Source organism: Branchiostoma floridae, chromosome 7, assembly GCF_000003815.2.
Source record: "Branchiostoma floridae strain S238N-H82 chromosome 7, Bfl_VNyyK, whole genome shotgun sequence".
In the NCBI taxonomy this organism is placed as follows: Eukaryota; Metazoa; Chordata; class Leptocardii; order Amphioxiformes; family Branchiostomatidae; genus Branchiostoma; species Branchiostoma floridae.
The window spans coordinates 16,365,807-16,390,690 of NC_049985.1; the positions used below are offsets into that span (position 1 = coordinate 16,365,807).

The following is a 24,884-nucleotide window of genomic DNA, read 5'->3' on the forward strand; positions in this document are numbered from 1 at the left end:
TGTTGTATTTTGTAACAATATGGGAGAAACAGCACAAAACATCAACATGACACAACCATATAGAACAACCAGGAAAGGTAAATATTCTCAACTCGTATGGAAACAAATCTTCCATCTTACTGACAAATACAGAATAGTCACAATTTACGGAAGCTCAAGTTCAAACAATTGGTTTTCAGTTTGGTCTTTTGATGCCAGAAAACTACCTTCTACAATAGATATGAAGGGAAGTGTTATAATTGGATTTGACATGATTACAGTATACTGCATTTTTCAAACATCTCCCTATTTTGTAATCATGTGAGATGGTCTAAACTTTCAATATCAGAATTTTCCTCTTTCAAATGCTACATCAAAATATGTTGGGACAAAATTTCCATCATTTTCATAAAACAAAACAAAAAACAAAGTTTTCAAAATTAATATCATATTTGGAACAATATTTGTAACATGTTTTCCATCCATGCAGTTCATATGTGCATTGTACATTTACAAATCAAATTGGACTGGGCAAACTATCATAAAAATAAAACATTCTTGATTGTATACATCTATGACTGGTCAAACCTGTAACTGCAATACCTTCACAATGCAATTCTGTTCATACATGATATACATGATTGTACAGTATTTACAAAGTCACTACAGCATAACCTCCAAGTTGATCATATCTACTACTTATCAAATTGCAGACCGGTACAAATGTTTGCATATAAACAACCAGAGGTCTAGGCACAAAAGTCATATTAGGGCCTTAAATACTGCCTGCTGCATATACAGTTTAATTCATGTAAAATTGTAGCAGAATGTGTGGGTACTAGTATTTATCATACAAATAATAAAACCAACTTTCCAGCCAGTGGTAAATCCAACATGTGACATTTGCCTGGTGCAGGTATTTTGTGTAATTTGATTTTAGCCTTGCATTACTAACCCTTAAAATTTTCTAGTACATTTTATATGTTAAATCAGGTATGTCTGATACCAGTAAGCGTGAATGGTACATAAAGACCAGGGTTGGACAAGTCCACTTGCCCGATTGTCCAGGGCAAGTGCATGTCCTATCCCCTTTGTCCGATCGGGCAAGTAAGATTTTTCCATGAGAGAGATTTTAATATACTTGTTACTTTTCACAGTCATAGCATCGAGCATTGGTCAATGCCCAGACAAATGAAAAGTTAGTTCGGGCAAGTAAATTTTTTATACACTTGCCCGATAGGACAAGTGAATTTTAGAAAACTTGTCCAACCCTGAAGACATCACTTTTCATTCACTTTATTTCAAATTGACAAAACTTTTGTCTAGATAGAAATGTATCCTTTTCCCCAAAGACTTGAAAAATGCCTTGATAATCATCCTTGCTGATATGGTGTACACTAGTCCTGTTTGAGTGGGAATCCAGCCTTTGGTTTTTCCCTGAAGGCCACCACCACAAACATGATCAGGATGATGTGAACAACCACCACAGCAGTAATGGCACCGTAGAAGTATGCATCATTCTCCTCCATAGATAGCATCCCTGGTGGGAGCAGAGATAGGGAGTCAAACCCATGTTACAATAATATGCAGACATTTTGCAGAGTCCAGAAATCATAGAAAGTTACTGAACCTACTGCCATAACAGCTATCATCCTTTACATTCATATTCAATGAATGACCACAAAAGTCGAAATGACAAATGTAGAGCCATAAACAAAGAGTTGTACGAACTGACATGGGAAGCAAGTGCATGTACCAACATAGCTTTAACACCTACATTGTACATCCTAGACCAGATAACATCCTCCTACGCAGGGACATCCACTGGCAAAACCACCTGTCTGGATGTACCCTGCTTTCTCAACCGCCACTCTTAGTTCCTGTGGGCGTTGCCACAAACCAGCTGTCAGCCAATCAGAGATTAGTCCATTTAGTTTTCAAAAGGGATCTTGCATATATAAGGGAGAGCTCATTTATATTTATAGGCAGGGCAGTCAAGAACTAAGGGTGACAGTTGAGAAAGTAAGTTTTCTCAGACAGGCGGTTTCGCCATTGGATTTCTCTGTGTATATAGGAGGATGGATAACAATTTCTGCATGGAAACACATTTGGCAGTTGGTACATGTATTTCACTGTAGTTTGAATTCTCAGTTTACATAAAACTCCATTCCCCACAAGTATCCTTGACTGGTAGAAGTCTTGAACATGAGAAATGTCTTGTCAGAAGTCCTAGAATTAAAACATTCCTTGTTATCCTCTGTGCTGTTGTATTCAGTCCCCTGCGACTTGACCCCACAGTCAGAACAGAAGAGTAGTCATCTTACTGTTGAAAAGTCTTGAAACATGATTGTTAGTCTTTCTTCTTGCTTGGCGGTGGTGCGACCGTCCTGAAGCCCAGATCGTCCCCGTAAAGCACATAAACAGCTAGTGCCAGGACTAGATGTATGGTTACCACTGCAACAATGGCACTGTATATGTTAGCAGTCTGGGGGTCCACGTCAAATACACCTGGAAATGAAGGAGAGAAAATATGCTCAGGTTAGAGACTATGACTAACCCATCTATACTGTCAAAGATTAGTCTGGGTACTATCCTCCGTACTGACTGCTGGCTCAATCTTTTCGCTGACTACCCATTTAGTTAGTTACCACTAGCTCAAACTTTTCCTGGCTAACCACACGTCAAGTCAAGTCACATGTCAAGTCAAAGTCCTTCCCGTGCCTTATGGCGCATAGGGCGGCGCCCATCTCTGTTTCAGTAGCCCTGGGCCACACAGTTTGTGCAATCTCTACAGCAGGGGGCTAGTCCACTGGTAGTGGTGTGAGTTCAACTTCCATACTCTTTCCCAAATGCTGAGTGCTAAGCAGAGAAAGCAGCATGTACTATTTTTAAAGTCTTTGGTATGACTTGGCCGGGGATCGATCAACCTACCGAGCGCAAGGCAAACACTCTACCCACTTGGCCATTGGGTTTCTGGACATTTCCCCGTCATTCACTTTCCCCGTCAGGACATGTCCCCATCATTCTTCTTGCACAAATTTTGAAGAAACATTACATCTTTCTCGTTTTGAATCCTTGCAAAAGTCACATGGTTAGCCAGCAAAAAGATTGAGCCAGCAGTCACTATGGAGGATGGTACCAAGGCTTGTTGAACATAACAATATTAGATAAAACAAGCAAGGACCTGTTCTTGCCTTCTAGACAAATGTTGGTTGGTAAGTTCAAGAGAAAGCAACTACCGGTAAATTCTGTTTCCTAGCCTTCACACATTAGAACTGAGTGCACTACGAGTACTTGTATACTATTACACATAGCTGTGTTTGTGACTCACCTTCAAACACTATTGTCTTAGACAGGAAGTAAAGGCCTATAGGAGCTGTCACCATCAGGAGAGTGAAGACTAGAAGTGTCCTGAATGGCCCTATGTTCTCTTGGTCTGGGCTGAAATACAGAATTAGACAAACATTGAGTACTATTGGGATTCACTTGATGCGACCTTGAAGTATTCTTTTCACAGTTACTTTTAAACTTATGTTGTTCCTATCAAGGGTCTGAAATACATGGTTGCCCACTTGCAAGGGGGCTGCACAATCATAATTGCAGAAATAACTTTTAAACTCAAATGTAATCAAATGTAAGGCTACATCTTCTCACTTTAACCTCTGGGTCAGGTTGCGCAGCACAGTACAAAGTTTCCATGGTGGAAACTCTAAGTGTCCTGGGAGCAGCCTACCACTGTGTGCACCAAGCTTCAAGTTATCAAATCAACGTTGCAACCAGATCTGGCTTGATAACAATGGAGCATAGAATTCATCTACTGAGCTGAAGATTTGGGACTTCAACCTTCAAAATGTTTGTAGACTTTTTTTGAATTTTTGCTCTTCTTCTTTGTGACTTTCAATGGTCCCCTGGTAGTTTTATGATCACATACATGTAGATAATTGACCTGATTTGCATAAGGTCATAGACAAAAGGTGCAGACGTGCTTTGTTTTCATTCAACGTATAATTTGCAATTAATTGCCACAAGAAACGTCTAAATACACTTCAATTCAATCGGCTAGGAACAAAAGTACATTGTTATATTGCAATCCATACATAGTATGGGATTGCAATATATTGTTTTTCCTTCGTTTCTTCTCCTCCTGTCAAAATCTTCAAGTTGATTCAACTTTTTCATTTTTGGATCAAATGAGCTGAAATTTGGCAGGGTGGTAGAAATAGCAAATACCCCCAGGTGTTTTTTTCACTTTCTTCATAGAGGCCTTAGAATTTATGATATTTAGGGTTTTTGGTCATTTTTAGACCAATTATGTATATTTTGGGACCCTGTGCCCTGGTATTACAACCTAATGGCCTGAAATTTGGTACAGAGGTGCATTGGACATATGACCACAGGACCCCATCAACATTTTTGTCATAGATTACTTAGAAATTAGTTATTTTGGGGTGTTTTGGCCATTTTTGACTAAAAATGTCTATTTTTGGCTCCTATGCCCTTGTATGGAAACCAAATGACCTGCAATTTAGTACATAGGTGCATTGGACATATGACAACAGGACCATATCAACGCTTTCGTTATCGATCATTTCAAAAATGAGTTATTTTGGGGTTTTGGGCCATTTTTGACTAAAAATGTTTATTTTTGGCTCCTATACCATTGTATGAAAACCTAATGACCTGAAATTCGGCATGAAGGTGTGTCTGGTATGTGCCCACAGTACCTCATTTTCACTTTGGGCATACATTACCTTGAATTGTTGAATTTTGGGATTTTTTGCCATTTATGGACTAAAAATGTTAAGTTTTGGCTCCTGTGCCTATGTATGAAAACCAAATGGTCTGAAATTTGGTATGAAGGTGCGTACAGTATGTAGCCACAGGGCTCTATCCACACCTATGGTGTACATCAATCAAAAATTGTGAAATTTTGGATTTTTTGCCATTATTGACCAAAAATGTACATTTTTGCTTCCTGTGTCATGAAAAAGCCAACTGATCTGGAATTTGGTGTTGGGGTAGCTTTAGCACTATAAATGGGAAATGGGCCACATAGACTGGTCCATTTTGCATAGATTGGGGTGTTCTGGAAGAGTCCTTTATTGTATGAAGATGGATTGCAATATGCTGTATTTGCTCCCAAGCAAATGTCGGCCTTTCTAGTTCTATGTATATTCTAAACAATGTTGCCTTGTGGAGATTCGACCAAACAGCACATATAACCAGACTATTAGGTGGTAATTTTATGTATAATACATCTATACGACATTTCCCCTTGTTCAGTCAAACCAAGGAGCTTTTATCACGTCCCTCGAACTTAGTGAGAGAATGCCGTGCCCCCCTCCCACCTAATTTTTCAAACATAAATTTGGCTTCAAATGAGAAAACGCAATATCAAAACACACGCCTGAATGCTTAGAATAATTGTATACTTTCTCAGGATAAGTGTAGGTGCCAACAGTCGGACATAGCAGCCAGAGAAACACAAAATTTACCCGTAGTACGTGACATGCGTTGTTCTTGTGTCAGCCATTTTGTCTTCTTTTTCGAAGTAGGAATTTTGATTATAGGGATGTACTAAATTTTATCAGAATGAGATATAATGCTAAGCATGCTTAAATTTCCGTAATTGAGTCTTGTAATATTCATGATAATATACTACTGATACAAAGATATGTTAAGATTGTACATAAATGTTAAGCTCTGTTCTAAGTTATTTCAATTTTTTTGTGTTACCTTAAAACTCCCCTTTTTTGTAATGGTATGTTCTAGTGTAATGGTCAAAGGTTAGTCCTATGACCAGTCCGGAAGGGGAGGATCTCAGCTGACTTACTCAACTTTTCCCGTGATTTTCTTCCTTCAAAATTATCCTGAGATATCACCTTACCTGTTTGTACTGTTTAGAGAACCAAAGAAAATTTCTAGTATTCGTAGAAATGTCAAAATTCTGAGGAAAAGTGACTTTCAAGAAGCTACCATTTATTTTTTGTGTGCACTTGAACGTTTTGTAGTGGAACTGTAGTTATAATGTCTATCATCCAAGTCCAGTCCAGTAAAGCTGGCGGGAGCTCCTCTCTTGCGGACAGGACACCGTTCTACGGGACACGGCTTCCTTCTGAGGTCAAGGCCATGGTCAAGGAGCTGAAGAAGTTGGACAAGAAAACGTTCCGAAGTCTCCTCACAGGTGAGCTATAGGATTACACTGGATGTAGACAGGGATGTAAATACAAGTGAAGACTCAGCACAACTATTATACTATACTATTATATCATTATATTATATACTAAATCTATTAAACCATAGCTTATAAGCCTTCTTGCACTAGTTACCACGCAAGCGCGGGTTAAGGAACTGTGGATAATAATATGTCAAAGTTGAAGGCACACAGAAAATCAACATTCTGCCAATTTGGGGGCGCCATTACGTTGTTACACAAATCGAAACAATGGTAAAAGCGAGACTGTTGATTTCCTGTGTGCCTTCAACTTTGACATATTACCCGAGTTCCTTTAACCTGTGCTTACATGGTAACTACTTACATGGTGTGAGAAGGCTTATTACACTTAACAGCTTGTCACACCTTACCTTTGCACATCTAACTGTAAGCTTAGCAAGGCGTTGTTTAAGCAAGGAGCTTTTAGCTCCTTGGTTTAAGCTATCCAATGAGCATGCACCTGCAATACTTGTCGGCAGTGAGATCCACTAGAGACAATAGTTCTACTATAGAAAGATCAATTTTTGAACGTTCCGTCTTTCTAATGGTTCAGATGATTGTTTTCTCTCTACAGTTGCTGTCTCTGCCCTTGAAGGTGCTGATGTGGACACCAAGAGCTTCACTGACCTACAGACCAATGGGATGACAGAGGATCTCATTAACATAATCTATTCAGGGCTGCTCAGCACCCTGAGGTTGGCACTGAGGTTACCCCAAACCTCCCTCAAACCTGAGGTATTTAGTCTATTAGATTTCCTTAAATCTCATGTACAATGTAGTTGTATCAAGTTAGGCCACACACAACACATTGCCTTGCAAAATCTGTATAACATCCTGTTTATAATCAGTTGTATTGTACGTACAACGAGTACAGTATATTGTACGCTATTCAGTCAAAAGCTTGCCTTTGGCTAGCCCATAGCCCTTCCTGTATGTTTGAATACAAGCTAATATTAAATCAAATCACTGTTGTTTGTACTACATCGATAGTCACACAGATATTGCCATGTTATTGTCATTAATGTTGGAGATGATTATGCCTATTATTCAATTTTTCAGCTTTTCAAGGAAGACCTTAAGGAACTCAAGTAAGTTAAAGGCACCCTTACAAAAATGGAAATGAAAATTATTGCTAGTCCCAGTTATAATATTTTTAGGGGTGATGTACATTGTAAACATACATGTACATGCAACATGTCTTAGAATTATGTCATGTTTCCCTCATTCTTTTATAATGGTGTTTCTGGCTTTAGTTGGAGTGAAGTAGGGGTATGGTTGTCAGTTGTAAATTGTCTTGCTCTTGACTTTTCTTGTAGCATTCCAGAAGAGTTTATTGTGGACCTTGCCAGTGCTGTTTTTGGTGGAAAGTAAGTAATCCTAGATTTCTTCATCTCTATTTCTTCTTATAATATTATATAATATTAGTTTAGCTTGTTTTATTTTATTGCCATGATAATGACATAAAGTTTATAAAGACATAAAATTTTGTACAAATCTAGACACCTATACTGTTTACATTAAAGCTGTACATGAGTGACATCTAGTGGACTTTAATGGTATTGCAGGAGGACCAACCTTGATGCCTCTGCACTAGACTCTAGAAGCCGACTTCCAACCCTGCAGAACTTCAGGTGGAGGGTAGATGTCGGTATATCAACCAGGTAAGCCTAAATCTTCCAAAAGAAAGATTTGCAAAAGAAATTAGGCACTTTTTTTCCCTTCAGCATTTTTGTCAGCAACACAGCCTCTTCCAAAGTTACAAGATGATTCTATAATACACCTTTCTCACGCGGCGGCCATGATAGATCTAAAACGAGTTCAATGTGGCAAACAAAAGGCTGTCCATCATAATTAGCAGTTCGACCAATGGTAGCCTGCCAATTAGGAAATCGACCAATAAGTGAATGGCTGCAAATTCGTTAAGAATTTGCATTATTATGTTTTTATTTTGCATCTCTTAATGGACTATGGGGTCAGTCTACACTACTCTAAATTGCTACATTTTTCGGTGCATAACACTTCTTGTAATATTTATTATTCCATCTTATATCATGAAAATTTGTGTGGTTTTGGGGAAAACTAATTGGGACCTGATTTTAGAAATAAGTTTTGTCTGTTTGCCTCATTGACCTCTTCTTGGATCTATCATGGCCACCGCGTGAGAAAGGTGTATTGTCTGCCATTTGCATTTTAATGACAACATCTAGCCTGGTATTCATTCCTATCGTACCTACTGGGCTTCTTATAATCCCCTTCACTACAAGAACCCTGGCAGCTATAATAGTATGGTTACCAGGCTAGACCTCGTCATCATGACAGTACATGATATTTTGATATTTTGTGACTCTTCAGATCCATGCAAGCCTTGATGCCGTATCACATATGTACATTAGTTATTTTAGCTGTTCTATAATTATGATGATCATTCTTGCTGCATCACACCTGTGGCCGTGGTAGGCCTTCATTTAAGCTGCTTTCCATCACCTTTACATGTAAAAGGGCATTCAATGCCAGAAGCGAGTATCAAGATTCCTCAGAGAATGAATAATTATGCTTGAATCAAGTTTGTTTGGTCGAATTTACCAGAAGTTCAAGCCTAAATCTAAATGCAAACAACCTCTCTGGGGCTCTTTTTCAGCTCATAATACACTTTAGCTGTCAATTGGCCAATGAATCAGCAATGGCCGGCAATCAGTGACATAGTACCAAAAGAAATGGCCAGTAAAAGTGTATTATGAGCCAAAAAAGGGCCCCAGAGAGCCTGCTACAGAGGCTAATATACAGTGCAGTTCATCAGAAGTGGGTCCATATTGGGGTACTTGGACTTAGAAAAGGATTCTTGTCAAAAAGACAAATGAGGTAATTTTGCGAAAGTCGAGTGTATTTGTATCCCCCAAAGTATTATTTATCAGAAAATAACACTCGCTTCTGCAGTAGAATGCCGCTTTAAATTCCCCTGCTAGTACATCATAGTAGGGGAATGAAACAAAAAGTCATTTGGCTAGAGGCTGTTCTATGTTTTTTAAATAGAAATGTGGGCTGGGAGGAACAATTTCCTGTTCTTTCATAACACATGAACACCTGTCACACCGCCGACTAGCTTTGGCCTTATTTGGTCATAACCAGAAGGTTGCCGAATCTAAAAATGGGCAGATATATTCTAGTCAAGCATATTTTCCACCTGAGAATCTACCCATCGCATTGGACGGGGCTCCTGGACCTGTGAACATCGCCTGATGTCTAAAAATTACACGATGAGAAAACATTGGATGAACAAAGTACAATTATGTACTAGAATTTTCATTAGTAACTCAAGCCATAACACTCCTTTCTGTGCATGTATGAACAAACAAGTTTCTCCAGTGCCCCTTTCATAAGTGAATATTCAAGGTTGCTTACATAAAGTATGATTCTTTTGATATTCATATCCAACAGTCCTCTAAGGTTACTGAACTTAAGATTCATGATGTAACATGACAAATATGGGACATGACATAACATGAATTGAATTGAAAAAATACTCCCTGTGGCATAAACGTGGACGTTGAATAACAGTCATGAATAGTAATGAGTACTTACATGCATACATTCACACTCTGCTCTGTTGTATAACATACCTGTTGCATAAGTGTTGTTCTGTTGTTTTGCCATATTTCTATCAAATTTGCATGCATTTTTAATGATTTTATGGAAGAAAGCCATCTTTAAAGAATGTTACTGTTGTGTTTTGTTCTTCACCTTTTACACATTTCTATCATTTTGTTAGTTTGGATATCTATGATTTTTTATATGATAAATGATTTTTTATAGAAGAAGACATTTTCTTTCTGTACCTTTTACATACTTCTATCATTTTCTTAGTTTGCATGTCTATAAAATGTTTTTTGCAGTTAAGCCACACCAAATCTATTTGATACTTCTCGGATTTTTTCAGAAAAAAAATTGGACCAGCAGGTCAAAAAAATATTCAAAAGGTCTGGGGTGAAGATATACGGCTTAAATAATACAGAAAACAACATGATTATTCAAGTTTTCAGCTTTTAATGGCATGTTTGATGCAATGAATCCCTTCCTTTGATTTGTTACTAATGTTCTGAATAAAAGACATTATGTGTCTGTAGATCTGAATGGTAATATTTACAGGTTTGTGATTCATCATAGCAAAACTGTATCATTTTTTCTCGGATTTAGTTCATTTTTGTTTTTCAAAGTGAAAAAAAGAACAGGCAAATCTGAGATGCAAGATTTGGTGTGGCCTGAGTGAGGAACATTTAAGAAATGTAACATAATGATAATGTCTTGTTTGTATCTCCACCTTCTACAGTGCACTGAATCGTGTGTTAGAACCAACCATTCTCATGGAGATGACATTGAGCGATGGAAGAATACAAACCTTTGAGGTCAGTCTATATCAGATAGAACTCAATTTTTTTCTCTTGCATAACTATCCATTTGAGATACTAAAAACAATAGTTACAAACTGAGTGGTAACAAACACACGTGAGCATGAAACTTTAGCCTCTAAATATTCAAGTTGATATTTTTTCTCTAAAGTCTGTCTATAAAATGTAATGCAGACTGTAGGTGCACTGGGTATTTTGAGACCTGTAAATTCAAAAAAGCAGAACTTGCACATGATTCAATGACACAACCTGAAATACCCTATTTCATTGTGTGCAACTTTATCAGCCAGACCATCAGAAAAGATAAGGAATTTGTTTTAGGCACAGCAGATATCCTTACAATATTTGTTATATCCTTACAATGTTTGTCATGTCAAATATAAACATATTGATTTACTTATTGATAAGCTGAATTGTTGATGTGAAACGATTCCTAATCACTGCAGTGATTTTGGGGAGTCCTTAGGTCCAGGTGTTCAATTTGGTAATTGACCAAAATGTCCTTGCTTCATGCAGATAGAAGGGTTAAGAATCAGGTTTAACCTGTTTGATTGGAGATTTCAGATAACCTTTGTTGACCCCACTACATTGTATGTTACCAGTCCTTGTGTAACTGCTAGTAAGCTTGAAGTCTAAAACACCAGTCCTGTATTTGGTCTCTCCCCACTGTAGTTGGTTGGCACTGCAACACTGTATTAGAAAGGCTTCTTTCTTCATCCAACACCAAACTTCATGGCAACTCCTGAAACTTTTCATAGCACAATTTGTTTGGTGCAGTGTTATATAAGGTGTTTTTCTCTCTTGACACTTAACTACAGCAACTTTTGAAATTTCCTGTTCAATTAAAAAAAGTCTGCACTGTGAAACAGTGTTACATAATTTTTTTTTTCTTTTGATGGTAATGATCTTCTCTGTTAACCCTAAACTGTAGTATATATTATTCAACAACTTAGAAAACTTGTTTGGAAGTACAAAGCATTACATAATCGTTTCCTATTTTTCAAAATATCAAACTGCGTGGCAAGTTACGAAACTTCCTATATGTCAAAAGTCAGTTTGTTCTAAGTTCTAACTCTTGGTTTAACCTTCACTTTTAACAAAAGGAAGAAAGAGATCAACACAAAACGGGGGCAAAAGCAAAAGCTTAACTCTTGAATACATTCAAGGGTATCTCTGTTGCGTACTAAGCTAGCTGGTTTAAGTAACCTGAAATAGGTATCATGCATCACATAAAAACATATGTCATAAAGACTGGAGGGGGGGGTAAATTTTATATCTAATTCTTAGGCCTGGGGAAATTTAAGTTGTGTTCCCAATAGTGATCATGAAAAAATGATAAGTTCTTTAGGTAGGAATGGTCTTTTTTGTTTTTTTATTCTTAGATTTTGGCCAAAAGTGATTAAAAAATTAAGTCTTTGTTGCTGTTTCATTCTTACATGAACTGTTCAGAGCTGTTCACAGTGTGTGTGAACTTTTGGAATTCTGTAAGAAATTTTGCAAGACTACTTAGAATTCTCTTTCAATTTTGTTCTTCATCAGTCAGATGTCAGATCAAAAATGTTATACCTCTTGCCAGTGAAGAACCCAAAAAAAGGCTAGGGTCTGCAGTTTTTTAAGATGGTTGAATAACTAGAACACACAATTTTTTCCCTTAGGCCTTTTCCTTTACATTAGAGTGTGTTTACACAATCTCTGGCTAGGATTAATGAATGAATGAATGAAGACCTTAGTGTACAATTTTTCCCAACCGAGTTAAGTACACTGGTCACAACAAGTCAACATATATACATAAAAAAGTATCACAAATCTAATTAATGACCCCCTCCCCATGGCAGCAACTGTAGGGCTGGCCGCTAGGCATGGTTTTAGTCAGGCTAGGCCTTACATAACCATCGTTATATATCACATCTCAGTCCTTTACATAACAGACAGGTGTTCATTCATCTGATATGATTAAAAGCTATCAATTCCTCGAATAGAGTTCTTTTCTGGATAATGTTAGACTAATTGTCTACCCACAGGACAAACATACTATTTAGATCTGTTTTTGTCACCCTTTCCACTCTAGGGTGAATCTTGAACAGGCCACAGAAATTTCATCTTTTGTTTTTGTTTTATGTATATGCTATGTACAGATAATACTGTAAATGCATTTAAGTTCGCGGGGATTTAATTTCGCGGTAGCGGGAAAAGGGACTTTTCGCGGTGGATTTAATTTCGCGGTTACACCACAGACTGCAGCCTAATACCACAATAGAAAAAATTTTCCCAGTGGATTTAAGTTCGCGGTGAAGTGGTCACCGCGAAAACCGCGAATATTAATCCACCGCGAACATTTCTGCATTTACAGTAACAGGACAAACATGAGACAAAACTAGCTCCTTACGCAGTTATTCCTCCTACATTATTTAATATTCAAAGGAAAGCTAAGTAAGTGTAAGGCCTAATTCATCCCAGGCATTAGTGCCGCACAAAGACCGCTTTTAACGCAGGAAAAGATTAAGCAGGCTGAAACACTTGGGATTCTGAAGCTGTTTGTTTGTAAGCTTTTAAGCTAAATGCATCTATAGAATTTCTATAGGAAAATGTTTGCTTTTGACTCTGAGATCTTTATTATTTATTTATTTTTTTATTCATTCATTTTCCATTAAGATAAGCAAAAAATCAGACATTAAAAACAAAAAACAGATGAAGCCACCCTTTGCAGATGTGTTATAACGAAAATTGATAAATTGATAAACAACTACATAGTATGGTAGAAAAAAAGCAACTTAAGCATTACATAAAGAAAACTGATAAATTGATAAATAATGACCTAGTATGGTAGAAACAAATATGCAACTTAAGCGTTAAGACTCTGAGATTTAAAAGACATATAAAATTTCGTATAATGAAACTAAATCACTAGCGTTTGGTGCCCCATTTGGTGAATGGGCAATTAGTGCAGTTTCATCTGTCATATTTGTTATCCCCAGAAATGTAAGACCTTATTTTCTAATTGTTAATCTCCGAAGAGTGGGCGAGAAGAAGTAATTGGAGTGGAAATTAGTTCTGGCACACGGCAAGACATGTGACGGTGGGAAAACTGTTATGTAAGGCCCCATATAGGCTATTTCCTTCGTAAAGCTATGATCATCACATTACATAAGTCTTTGGCACTCTTTGCTTATGTAACATCCTGTCTTTAATAAAAAGTTATAATCTTGCGTATCCAGAAGGATGTTAAGAGACTAATATATTTCGTCTCCCAGAAGAGTTGATGCATACCTCCTTGATGCAATTTCTAAGTGGTGATTATGAAATTTGCAACGTATGTGGTTTGTTGGTATATTCTCTTCTTTTGAAGTCTTCTTCCCTTGCCCCATACATCAGTGGTATCAAGTACAAAGGAAATAGAAAATACTATATTGTGGGTTTTGGTACATGGTACTTGTAATATACAACTGTAAGTCTTGTTAGTTGTCACATATTCTAGCAATTAGCCCCATTAATTGAGGGGTTTGCCTTTTGCGTGAGCTACAATATAATGATGCACAATTGTATCTTTTAATATGTTTGATAGTGTCATCAGTGTGGTGTAATGGTAGGGTGTTTGGCCCAGACCCTAGAGGTCCCAGGTTTGAATCTTTTGACATGCTCCATTGATGTTCAGGGCTCGAAATACCACCTGCATATGGGGTTAGTGCAGGTAAAATTGGAGCTGTGCAGGTAATTTCTGGTGTCTACCTGCACCTAACCTGCACTGGTCCATGTGCTGGGTATTATACATGTCCTTTAATGTAGGTGTATATGGATTGGCATAATAGGCTTTGACTGTTTACCACCTAGAGTATAAAAGAACAAAATAGCAATGGTTCCTGAACAATTTTAGTATGATCCATACATCCTTAACTCAGAGTGGTACTGGTAAAATATGCCTCAGGTGCAGGTAATTTTCAATGTTACCTGCACCAGTGCAGGTATGAAGAAAAAAGTGTTTGAGCTCTGATGTTGTACCCTTGAGAAAAATTACACAACTTTCCTCACTTCACTCAGGTGAAAAAGAGTACTAATTAACATTGGTTAGGGATGTCCCATATTTAAGGAGAGCCACACCTTGAGCATGTAGAGGAACCCACCACACTTATTCATAGAATTGTCCAAATATGCAGCATGTACTCTTCAGTACAAACCTGGTATGTTACACTATGAGGTAGTTTACTAGTTATGTGACAGCCCAAGAACATTCACACAAATTCTACATCACAGGTCAGCCACTTTTTCCAGCTTGACTATCACCATTTTACTTAGTGTGAAAGTACCAGAGTACAGTAGTGAATTTAGAGTCATGATTTGAATGGAAAATACGTCCATCCTGGAAAAAGTTGAACTGTAATTTCCAACATAAAAAATTGGACTTATTACCCAAGTCTTTCATCCTTTAATACATAAGAAATTCTATATAAGCTTAAAAGGACTGTTCCCCATCAAAGAAAGTTGTGGTTTCAGGGCAACGGAAATGACTGTCCGAACATTTCAGATGTGGACAAGTCTTGTTACTTGTACTACCGGTTACTGAGTCTGCAAACAGGAATTGCCCCAAGAAAAACTTGTGGGAGGCAAGGCAACAAAGAGGAAACAAACTTGAAAGGCCGACATTTGCTTGAGAACAAATACTGCATATTTCAGCCATACACCTTCCCACACAACATTGGACTGTTTCAAATCACCCCTGCATAAAAATGGAACATTTTAAAAGTTAGCTACATGTATCCCCAAATGTTAACTAATATTTTGAATTGATTCCACAAAACGGAGCTTGCTCAATATGCCCAATATTCTTTTGTAACAGTTACTTAAAAGGACTGTTCACCATCAAGAAAAGTTATGGTTTCAGGGCAATGGAACTGACTGTCTGATCTTGTTACTTGTACTACCGGTTACTGATTCCACAATCAGGAATTGCCCCAAGAAAAACTAGTGGGAGGCAAGGCAACAAAGAAACAGAAAATTGAGCTCAAACTGTTCAGACTAGATTTCCTCTGCGTGAGATTTTGGACTAATTGGTCTCAGAGGTATCATTTGATTGTACATGTAGTTAAAGATATACTTCCATCGTGCCCTTTTTTTCGAAAATCTCCACAGAATTCCGTAGGGATGTAGATAGAAAGCTGAAGACCTAAGTGGATGTTACATAATATTTTGTGAGCATGTTATGTAACATCAGTGAATAGACTTGCTAACGTCATTGCAAGAACCGAGTGAATATGGAAGGGAAGCGACTGTTGAGCTCAGACAAAAGCAGCTGTGTTTACGTGCAATATGTCATGTACACTAAAAGCAATTACTCAAGCAACTGGATATGATTTTGGAAAGGGTCAGACATTTCAGACAACCAGTGTCAGTGTCACGGACAAAATGACACTGACGAAAGACACCGAATGGTTGAGTGAAACGTCCAACCCTTTCCAAAATTATATCCAGTTGCTTGAGTAACTGCTTTTTGGTGTATGTTATTACCTGGATGTCTAACCTTCATTGACGTAATATGTCATGTATTTTGAAGACAAAACATGTTTGTATGAAGGTTCACATGTGACAGTTTTACACAGTTTCCATACACAATAAGTTTGGGAAAAAAAGTTGCCTTCCTTATGAAATCCAAGTGGTCATGAAGATTGAAGGAATAGCTGAGGACAGATGGATTGCCAAAATAGATTCTTCATATTCTTTATTCTTTTGCATCTTCTTCTTTGATATTGGAATATTCTAAAGCATTGACTTTGGCCTTATTCTGAATGTACGGCATTAATATCCATTTTTCGACATTTCTTGCATTTCACAGCATAATATATGCTCATTTTGCAGCTTAGCTTGAAAAGATATGTATCAAGTATCGTTGAAGACTTTTTTCTTTTAATGGAGTAAAATTGACACACGTCATCCATATAATCCAATCCCTATGGCCTCTTGGAGATGTAAGACAGGAGCAATGCTTGGTACAACAAATGTACAAGATTTACAATTACATTTGTACATACTGGGAAGGAGTCCCAGAACCAATGTGCAAGACTTAAGTGAAGGGAATGTTACATTGGAGATTTCTCTGATTCACTGTTCACAAGATTGAAGCTTGTCTACTTGGAGAATGATAGATGAATATTTGGGATGAACACCCTTTCTAATGCACTCAAGTTACATAACCACACTTCCAAATTACTGCTAAAAGGATTGCTTTACCTCAGGGCTGGGATATCATGTTAAGAAGCAGCTTTTTGTCTAGAAGCCTTCATAAAAGGTTAGTGATTAAAGTGTTGCGGAACTCAACCTTAGATAACAGATGTAAGTCAGGTGTTACGTAGCAGGCTGTTATGAAAGGTTCTTGACTTCAAAGTTGAGAAGATTTTGAATGATAAGCACAGTGACAGGTTTGTTACGTATTGTTAGTAGCAGGCTGTTATGAAATATTCTTGACTGCAGAGTTTTGGAGAGGATTTTGAATGATAATCAAAGATTCTTGACTGCAGAGTTGAGAAGATTTTGACTAATCATCACAGTTACATATTGTGAGTAGCAGCCTGTTATGAAAGATTCTTGACTGTAGAGGCTTGAGATTTGAATGTTTGAATAATTAGTATAGCACACACTCAGGTTCAGTTGTTATACTTTGTAGATAGCATGCTTTATAATACATGTAGCTGTTATGAAAGATTCTTGTTTCTTGCTGTTATGAAAGATCTTTGTTACATACATTGTAGGTAGCATGAAGTAGGCAATGAATGCTGTTATAAAAGATTCTTGCAGCTTGATGTTATGAAAAATTCTTGACAGAAGAATTCGTGAGAAGATTTTGAATAATTATCACAGAGATTTCTTACATTGTACACCAGGGCTCTAGCCAGCGTACGTTTTTCGGTCAATGGACGGAAATTTGCTGAGTCCCAGCCTGCGTGTGACGGAAAAATTTTAAAATCAATCCGTCAACCTTGACGGACAAAAATCCTTGGTGGAAGCTACAGGCGGCTTGGGGACGCCGTCCACGGCCGTAAAAGCCACACACTGTTTGTTTTGCCATAGTTGACAAAGTGTGTTGGCCTCCTTTTGCATACGACTATCTCATTAAAACCTGTTTTTCAAGGTCTCAGTTCAGTCTGTCTAATAGCTCCTGGAATAGTGTTTTCGCGGTTTTTGCGACAATGGGAATTGGCTGATGGAAAAGAAAATTGAGCTGGCTAGAGCCCTGTTGTACACTGTAGGTAGCATGCTGCTATGAAAGATGAATTCTTTAGAAGACGTTGAATGAATACCACAGAGGTTTGTTAATGTGGGTGGGGTGATAGTCGATATGTAAAGGGACCACCACATCAAAGAAATTATCTAAGCCTTAACACTTTGTAGATTATGCTCTTTGAAAATCAGAAGAGGTCTTAGCTCTCATTTTGTGTAAAGGTTTTCCCGGGGGAATCACAATCCTCATGGAGTAGCATTCTGTTCTTTCAAAAGATTTCCAGCATGACCCAATTTTCCTTAAATTGTGGCCTGTTATTCAAGTAACTGCACTCATGAGCAGAAATTGTGATAGAGGTTTCTGAAGAAAACAAAAGGAGTGCCAAAGGGGCTACTGTAAATGCAGAAACTTTCGCGGTGGTTTAATGTTCGCGGTTTTGGGCGGTGGCTGTTTTACCGCAAATTTAAAACGACTGCGAACATTTTTCTATGGAACTTAGACACTACAGTGCGTGGTGCTAACGCGAACTTAAAACCACCGCGAAAAGTCCCTTTTCCTACTACCGCGAAATTAGATCCCCGTGAAGTTAAATGCATTTACAGTATATGAGAAGATTTTGATTGCCATTAAAACTCAGATTTTGAGATATTTCTTTCATACATCACAAAACGCCCATGTTAGGCCACACCAAGTCTATTTGTAAGTGCTTCTCTTGTTTTTTCAGAAATAAATTGGACCGACAATCGAAAGAAAAAAAAAGATTATTTCAAAAGGTCTGGGGTGAAGATATAAATACAGATTAGATAACAGCCTATACCCTGGGAAAACACAGACTCCTTCGAGGCGCGCAAGGCCTAGTTTACCGATCCCCAGCACACGCGCGCACGGAACACTCGCCGCCCAACACCCGCCGGCCCCACAAACACCAGCTGGCCTCAACTATCGCTTTACCTCTCACAGAAGCGAGCTATAGTTGGGGGCCGGCGTAAGTGGGGCCAGCTGGTAGTGGGGCGGGTGTATAGAGGCAGGAGGGCGCGCGTTAGGCAGGGGATCGGTAACTCTTATTTGTGAAGCTTCTTCGAGCTGGTTTCGTCAGGGTATACAGCCTGAGGATGTTTAATGCAATAAATCATTTGTTAGCTACTTATCTTTTTAATAAATGGCATTGTTTTTTTACACTGAAATTATGTGTTTGTGGCTTTGAATGGCAATATTCACAGATTTGTGATAGCAAAACCTGTTATTATTTTTTCTCGGGACTTTTTTTTGGAAAATGAAAAAAAGATGGACAGGCAAATCCGAGAAGCAGCAAATAAAATTGGTATGACCATACCTGTTTTACTTAAATTGTGCCGTCTCAACATAACTGATGAGCAAAATTTCTGATTGAGGTTTCTGAAGAAAACAAAAGGCATATCTGGCCACAGAGACTGTATATCTATAGCATCAAGATATTGCGTAAGCTTTTGAGATTTTTCTCAGTTATATCTTACACAAAATGACCATGTTACGATTGTTACCTGAAGGAAAAACCTGCCACTAAGAGTAAGACTATATATTATCAAATGCTACATGAATGATTTTACGTTCACAGGGATTTAATCAAAAGTAGAATTTCCATGGTGGTTTTGAGTTTGTTGGTTGAAACAAGGGGGTAGATCGTGCATAACACATGTACAGAGCAAGCATTTTTTTTCCAGGTTTCATGTTCAAGGTAAAGAGGGTTATAATCACAAATCAAATACTGCAAAACAAAATTATTATCATTGTAGACTACTAGTAGAACTTATCATGAATCAGCTCTTAAGACTTCATCTGGACAAGTATTTCCTTGACAGATGTCAAAAAGATAAATTTGTAATTGTCAAAAATTATTCTAAGACTAATGTCTGCAGAAATACTGCACACTCCTATACTGATTTGAATCGTTTCCAAATGAATGACCATTGTCAGTTAGTTTAGTAAGATGATGTAACATTTATCATAATACTGGCACGTTTACGACGATTTCTCTAGCCATACTGATTTGACAAATTAATGTCAACGCATCATTTTCTCCAGTTACATGTTGCTGTTATAGCTTACCCTTGCCACTTCTTCTGTGTAACTTTTCTGCCACTCTTGTCCTGCTAAAAGCGTAATATCGTAATTGTAACACGCGGCGGAATTACACGGCAAACGGGCGCGTGGTTGGGAGGGGATACAAAATACCGGCCGGAAGAAACACGGCACAATTAACTGTCGCTATGTATCTTTATACATCCTCCATGTTCCTTCCTTTTCTGTTAGTAAATGCATAAAACATAAACCTGCATGAGGATACAAAGAGTCATGAGAAAACGGACGTATACTGTCAAGAATTTTCATTTAACTTTTGTCCCTCACAACCGCTGTGACGTAACACTTTACTGCTAGTGTAGATATAAAAATGGCGGGAAAATGGCTGCGTACGTTCAATTTTGCCCATTCTGCCGTAGATTCGGGCGATAATGCAACGGTTCTTCACACTTTTACATGAGTTGTAGGTCACCAACAGAAATTCAAGATTGCTGTTGAATCATGTTCGTCTTGTGCCGTGAGCATGTGTAATTATGATCTACAAATCTGACAATGAATGTGACACTGTGTTCGTCCCACGACGAGCTGCCTGTCCCAAAAAAGATACTGAAAACTTTTGGCCATGTTGTCTTCGAATGCATTGTTATCGATGCTTTGTAAATGATGTATTGGACACCTAGATGTCTGAAGTGTGCATACCTCAGAAATAACTATTGTTGCATGTGTAGATCTCTTTAAATTCCATTATTTTTTATCGGCCGGTATAAGTCTTATGGCCGGTATTATGCCAATGCATGTTAATACTGCACTCAAGTATTGATGTACAATATATATGTGGCAAAATCCAGCATTCATAGTCCAGGGTCCAGTGAACTCCAAATTTCCATGTCCGTCAGACGATAATACATTTTGCACCATCATCATCCATGTAAGAACATACTTAAGAATTCTGAAAGCATTGCTTATCTTATATTTCTATAGAGACCATTACAGATAAGCTATAAGCTGCTGTCTAGTCAGAAGTACTGTAAAATGTGTTAACTTTTGTGGTGGTTTTATTTTGCAGAAAGAGGAAAAAAGATGAAAGTTTGAGGTAGAAAAAAGTCGTTAGGTCAATGGAATATAAACACATATTCACGGTGTTATGATTTAGTGGTGCGATATCAAAAACAGACCAAACATTTATAGATTTTACAGTTACCAAAAATCAAATTAAGTATTACGCTGATGAAGATAAGACATCCAGGTAATAAGTGTCACTGACGTAAAACACGGATGGCTGTCTGAAATGTCTGAGTCTGACCGTTTCCAAAATCATATTCAGTTTCTCGAGTGACTGCTTCTGGGCGAAAGTTGAAGCTTTTTAGATCTATACAACCTCCAGATAATGTACTATTCAGCAATAGGTTTATCTGAAACGTGTGGTGTTTGCTAAGTACTCTTGTCAAAAACCACAGATTACAAATAATTCATTGTAGAGGCTACCATCTTACAATCTTGAGATTTCAGACCACAGACTCTGTTTCAGTGTTCCATGATTTAATATGTCAGATGTTATACTTCAATAAATTAGAGGTTTAAGTGGAAGCATGGCTGTCTAGTCTATAAATTATATAAGAACAGGGGTCGGAGATCGGTTGTTACTCTGAACTACACATTGCACATGCTCAACAGACTGTGTCTTGACAAACGATCATCATTATTTGTCAAGACAGAGTAGTCTGTTGCACATGGCTTTTATATAGTAGTACAGGGTAACAACCGATCATTGACCCCCTGTTCTTATATAATCTCATGTTCCCTTGTGAACAGTGTGTTAGACTCCAGTTCTCTGATCTACCGTAGTTTTCCTTTGAAGTATAATACGGACAAGAATCTTGAGGCAGTTGTGTGGCACATAGATTTTTGTACCTTACCCTCATCAAAGGAAAAGATATCCTTTGTTCAAAGGAAATGTTGCCAGTCACTTCTTGAAGATGTATGTGCATGAATCATACCGGTACATCTTTAGATCTAAGACTTGATCGGTTGATACATTCAAACTTAGAATCCTTTTAATCGCCGTTTATATCTGCCATCGCTTTCCCCTTCTTTTTGCATTGAGGTATGATTTTTGGAAGTCTTACTAGATGAATGATGTAGACGTCACTTCAGCCTGAGACTTGCAAGCATTGGTGCTGTGAGGAATGTGACCCTGTATGTCATTGTGACTGTTCCAAAATCATGTTCAGTTGCATATCCAGTTGCTTGAGTAACTGCTAGGTTAGTAACCTTACATGTACTACCGGTAGTATATGTAAATCTGCTTCTGAGCTTCATGAGTCCACCAGAGAATACCGGAGTGGCTGTATTGTAGTCATATTATCCTGTTAAAATACATAATTTGGGGGTTGTGTTGTGGGAGGATCTATGGTCTAAGAATTTCAAAGGGGATATGATATTGAAAACACTTGCAGTAAATCACTATCATTTGGAGTACAGTAATACATTACACACATCCATACATTACACATAGTGTATATGCAATACATACACACATGTGCATGAGTACAATACATGTACATGTACATGCACACATTACACACACACACACACACACACACACACACACACACACACACACATACATACACACACACACACACACACACACACACACACATACATGTATGTAGGCAACTGTAATATATCAGCAAACACAAAGATTGGAATTAATCAAATTTTGGACTGTTCAAGCTTTGTGTCAGAATGATTTCTATAAACACAGAATAATGCACGTACAATGTACAAGCTGATAACGACTTGTGTTTGTTTCAGGTGCCCGTGTCAAAGTTCCACGAGCTGCGGTACAACGTCGCCCACGTGCTGCGTGAGATGGAGAGTCTAGAGAAGAGAAATGTGCTGAAGATTCAGGACTAACCAGAGTAAACATCACAAATGTCCAGATTACAACTTCTCACACAGAAATGCCATTATCCTAGCCTGTTGGTGGTGTAATCATCTGCACAGTTATTGATAATCTTGAATCCTACTCCTGGACCATGGATATTGGAGTGTGGTCAAATAGATTCGATGACAAAGTGAGCAGAGTAAATGGGATAGTCAAGTAATTATGATTATGATCGGTCCAGGAAATGTTAAAACTAAAAGAAGAAGTTGATCCATTTTTTATACATGTATTTTCCCATGATTAGGAAAATTTTCCGTGCGAAGTAAGAAAATTATCATATTGCATTATTAGGCCACAGCAAGTAAATTCTATGGATGACATCAGCGCGCATTAATTTTCGCCTGATTTTAAAAAAAAAAACAATTTTTTTCTTCTGCAGGGATGGTCAACATGACGATAAAGTACCAAAATGAGCAAATATATGTTGTATTGTAGCCTAATAATTGTACTTGTAGAAGTGACACTTGCTAGGTACCCAGGGCTGTAGTTGTAGAAATGAAACATTGGATAGTTGTAAAAGTGACACCAATATGGAAGCCATGAGTGTGGTTACCAACTTTGTTGGTGATGCCAGTCTACCACACTAATGTCACTTTTACCACACCAGTGTATGTCTTGAATACAGGAATGAATGCCTTGTTGGCTCTGATACCATTTTTTGTCCCTTGAATTCTTGTTACAACATTCATCACAACTTTATGGTGCCTATTTTTGAAAATGTAGCCATCTTGTTTTTTTTCACCCATCTTGTTTTTTTTTCGCCCTATCGCACTATTTTTGCAATCTGCAGAGGATGTCATCCATAAAATTTACTTGCTGTGGCCTTACGCAATGAAACAAGGTGTGATACCCAATGTTATGTGGATAAGCAATGTTCCTTTTTGGGGCCAAGTTTTACTTTTGCCAAGATAGATCTATTTCGTCCGAAATTCAACACAATCCTGACGCGGGTGTGAATGTTAAAATGCCATTTTGCACAGGGCACTAATCCAGTATTATGAAAATTTGTAGGATACTGTAAAATCAAATTTTTAGGATCTAGTACTCATTTCCCTGGAATCTTCCCCGAACACAATAAAACTAATTGTTTTACAGTCATGTCTGCTGTTACCCTTATCATGGACACTTCCAAACTGTTTGATAGTTCTTAGAAGATTTAATTCTCCCTGCCCACCACCAATTGGATTCATAATAGACTTCTAAGCCTGCTCGCCCACACGTCATTATGATTTGAAGACTGACTGAAGTACAAAATTTAATGTATCTTTGATCAGATTTCCCCGCAGACATGTTATCAGATCATCAAAGAGTGTTCCATTTGTGTTAGACAGGGCCATTCAACTTTATATTTGCACAAATGTGACTTGAGTTTTCATCTTAGGTGGCATGAGACAAGGCATAAGAAGGAAGTTTAAGACTTAAAGGGCTTTCACACTGAAACCAAATTAGCAGGAATCAAGCAGAACCAGCCGGAATGAAAAAATTGCAAAATTTGTGCCACATTCGGGTGGGAATTCCAAATGGACCTTATATTCCCTTGACACAAGAAGGAATGAGCCAAAATGCCGTCAGAATGAAAACTTTTTTTTCTATTTCTGTGAAATCAGTGTATTCTAGAAATTCTCACTGCATTCCACATATTCTTTTGGCCACATTCTGACAGGATTCGAAGTGGCTTGCAGTTTCGGTTCTCAATCGAATGAGATAAGAATGTTTCGAATTATGTTGGAATGCCGTAGAATGCGGTCATACTGCAGTTAGAATAGATAGCATACACTTAGAATTCACTTTGAATGCCATTTGATTCTTTTCCACTTGGAATGCACCTTGGCAGTTTTTAACATGTCAAAAACTTTCGGGCCAACCAAAAGAACGGGCACAAATAGCTGGAATGCAGTGAGAATTTCTGGAACACACTATGCATTGCCAGGAAGAGAATTTTCATTCCCATGGCATTCCGGCTGATTCTTGCTCGTCTCGGGCTTTAGCAAGTCCTTAAATTTGATGATTGTATTTGTAAGTTACAGACCTTGCTAATGATGGAATAAGGGGCAAAACGTAAATGACTGCATT

The 24,884-nt window shown here is 37.9% G+C and overlaps 2 protein-coding genes across 3 annotated transcripts; one reads left to right on the forward strand and one right to left on the reverse strand.

The window, feature by feature from the left end:
- Window positions 1-469: 469 nt before the first annotated feature.
- Window positions 470-5,566, reverse strand: LOC118419449 (vacuolar ATPase assembly integral membrane protein VMA21-like). 2 transcript variants are annotated; one of them, XM_035825824.1, is made up of 4 exons: window positions 5,475-5,566; window positions 3,311-3,420; window positions 2,304-2,487; window positions 1,356-1,519 (listed from the first exon to the last, which is right to left on the reverse strand). In XM_035825824.1, the coding sequence occupies exons 1-3, from the start codon at window positions 5,510-5,512 to the stop codon at window positions 2,330-2,332; spliced, it is 306 nt and encodes a 101-aa protein (XP_035681717.1). In that variant the 5' UTR covers window positions 5,513-5,566; the 3' UTR covers window positions 1,356-1,519; window positions 2,304-2,329. The 2 variants fall into 2 exon arrangements, with proteins under 2 accessions (XP_035681718.1, XP_035681717.1); XM_035825825.1 differs by lacking the exon at window positions 2,304-2,487 and having other exon boundaries at window positions 470-1,519.
- Window positions 5,567-5,749: 183 nt separating this feature from the next.
- Window positions 5,750-23,104, forward strand: LOC118419448 (COMM domain-containing protein 5-like). Its single transcript, XM_035825823.1, has 7 exons — window positions 5,750-6,163; window positions 6,768-6,928; window positions 7,253-7,281; window positions 7,510-7,560; window positions 7,759-7,854; window positions 10,518-10,593; window positions 22,679-23,104. Exons 1-7 carry the CDS (start codon window positions 6,007-6,009, stop codon window positions 22,778-22,780), a joined length of 672 nt encoding a protein of 223 aa, XP_035681716.1. The 5' UTR covers window positions 5,750-6,006; the 3' UTR covers window positions 22,781-23,104.
- Window positions 23,105-24,884: the final 1,780 nt, after the last annotated feature.

Excerpts from the sequence above, each read along its gene's own strand:
- LOC118419449 (XM_035825824.1), bottom strand. The coding sequence starts at position 5,512 with ATGGCTGACACAAGAACAACGCATGTCACGTACTACGG. Across the intron at positions 3,421-5,474 it reads ACGCATGTCACGTACTACGG|CCCAGACCAAGAGAACATAG; the intron begins GTAAATTTTGTG and ends TCTGTATTTCAG. Across the intron at positions 2,488-3,310 it reads TAAGACAATAGTGTTTGAAG|GTGTATTTGACGTGGACCCC; the intron begins GTGAGTCACAAA and ends CTTCATTTCCAG.
- LOC118419448 (XM_035825823.1), top strand. The coding sequence starts at position 6,007 with ATGTCTATCATCCAAGTCCAGTCCAGTAAAGCTGGCGGGAGCTCCTCT. Across the intron at positions 6,164-6,767 it reads GTTCCGAAGTCTCCTCACAG|TTGCTGTCTCTGCCCTTGAA; the intron begins GTGAGCTATAGG and ends TTCTCTCTACAG. Across the intron at positions 7,282-7,509 it reads GAAGACCTTAAGGAACTCAA|CATTCCAGAAGAGTTTATTG; the intron begins GTAAGTTAAAGG and ends CTTTTCTTGTAG.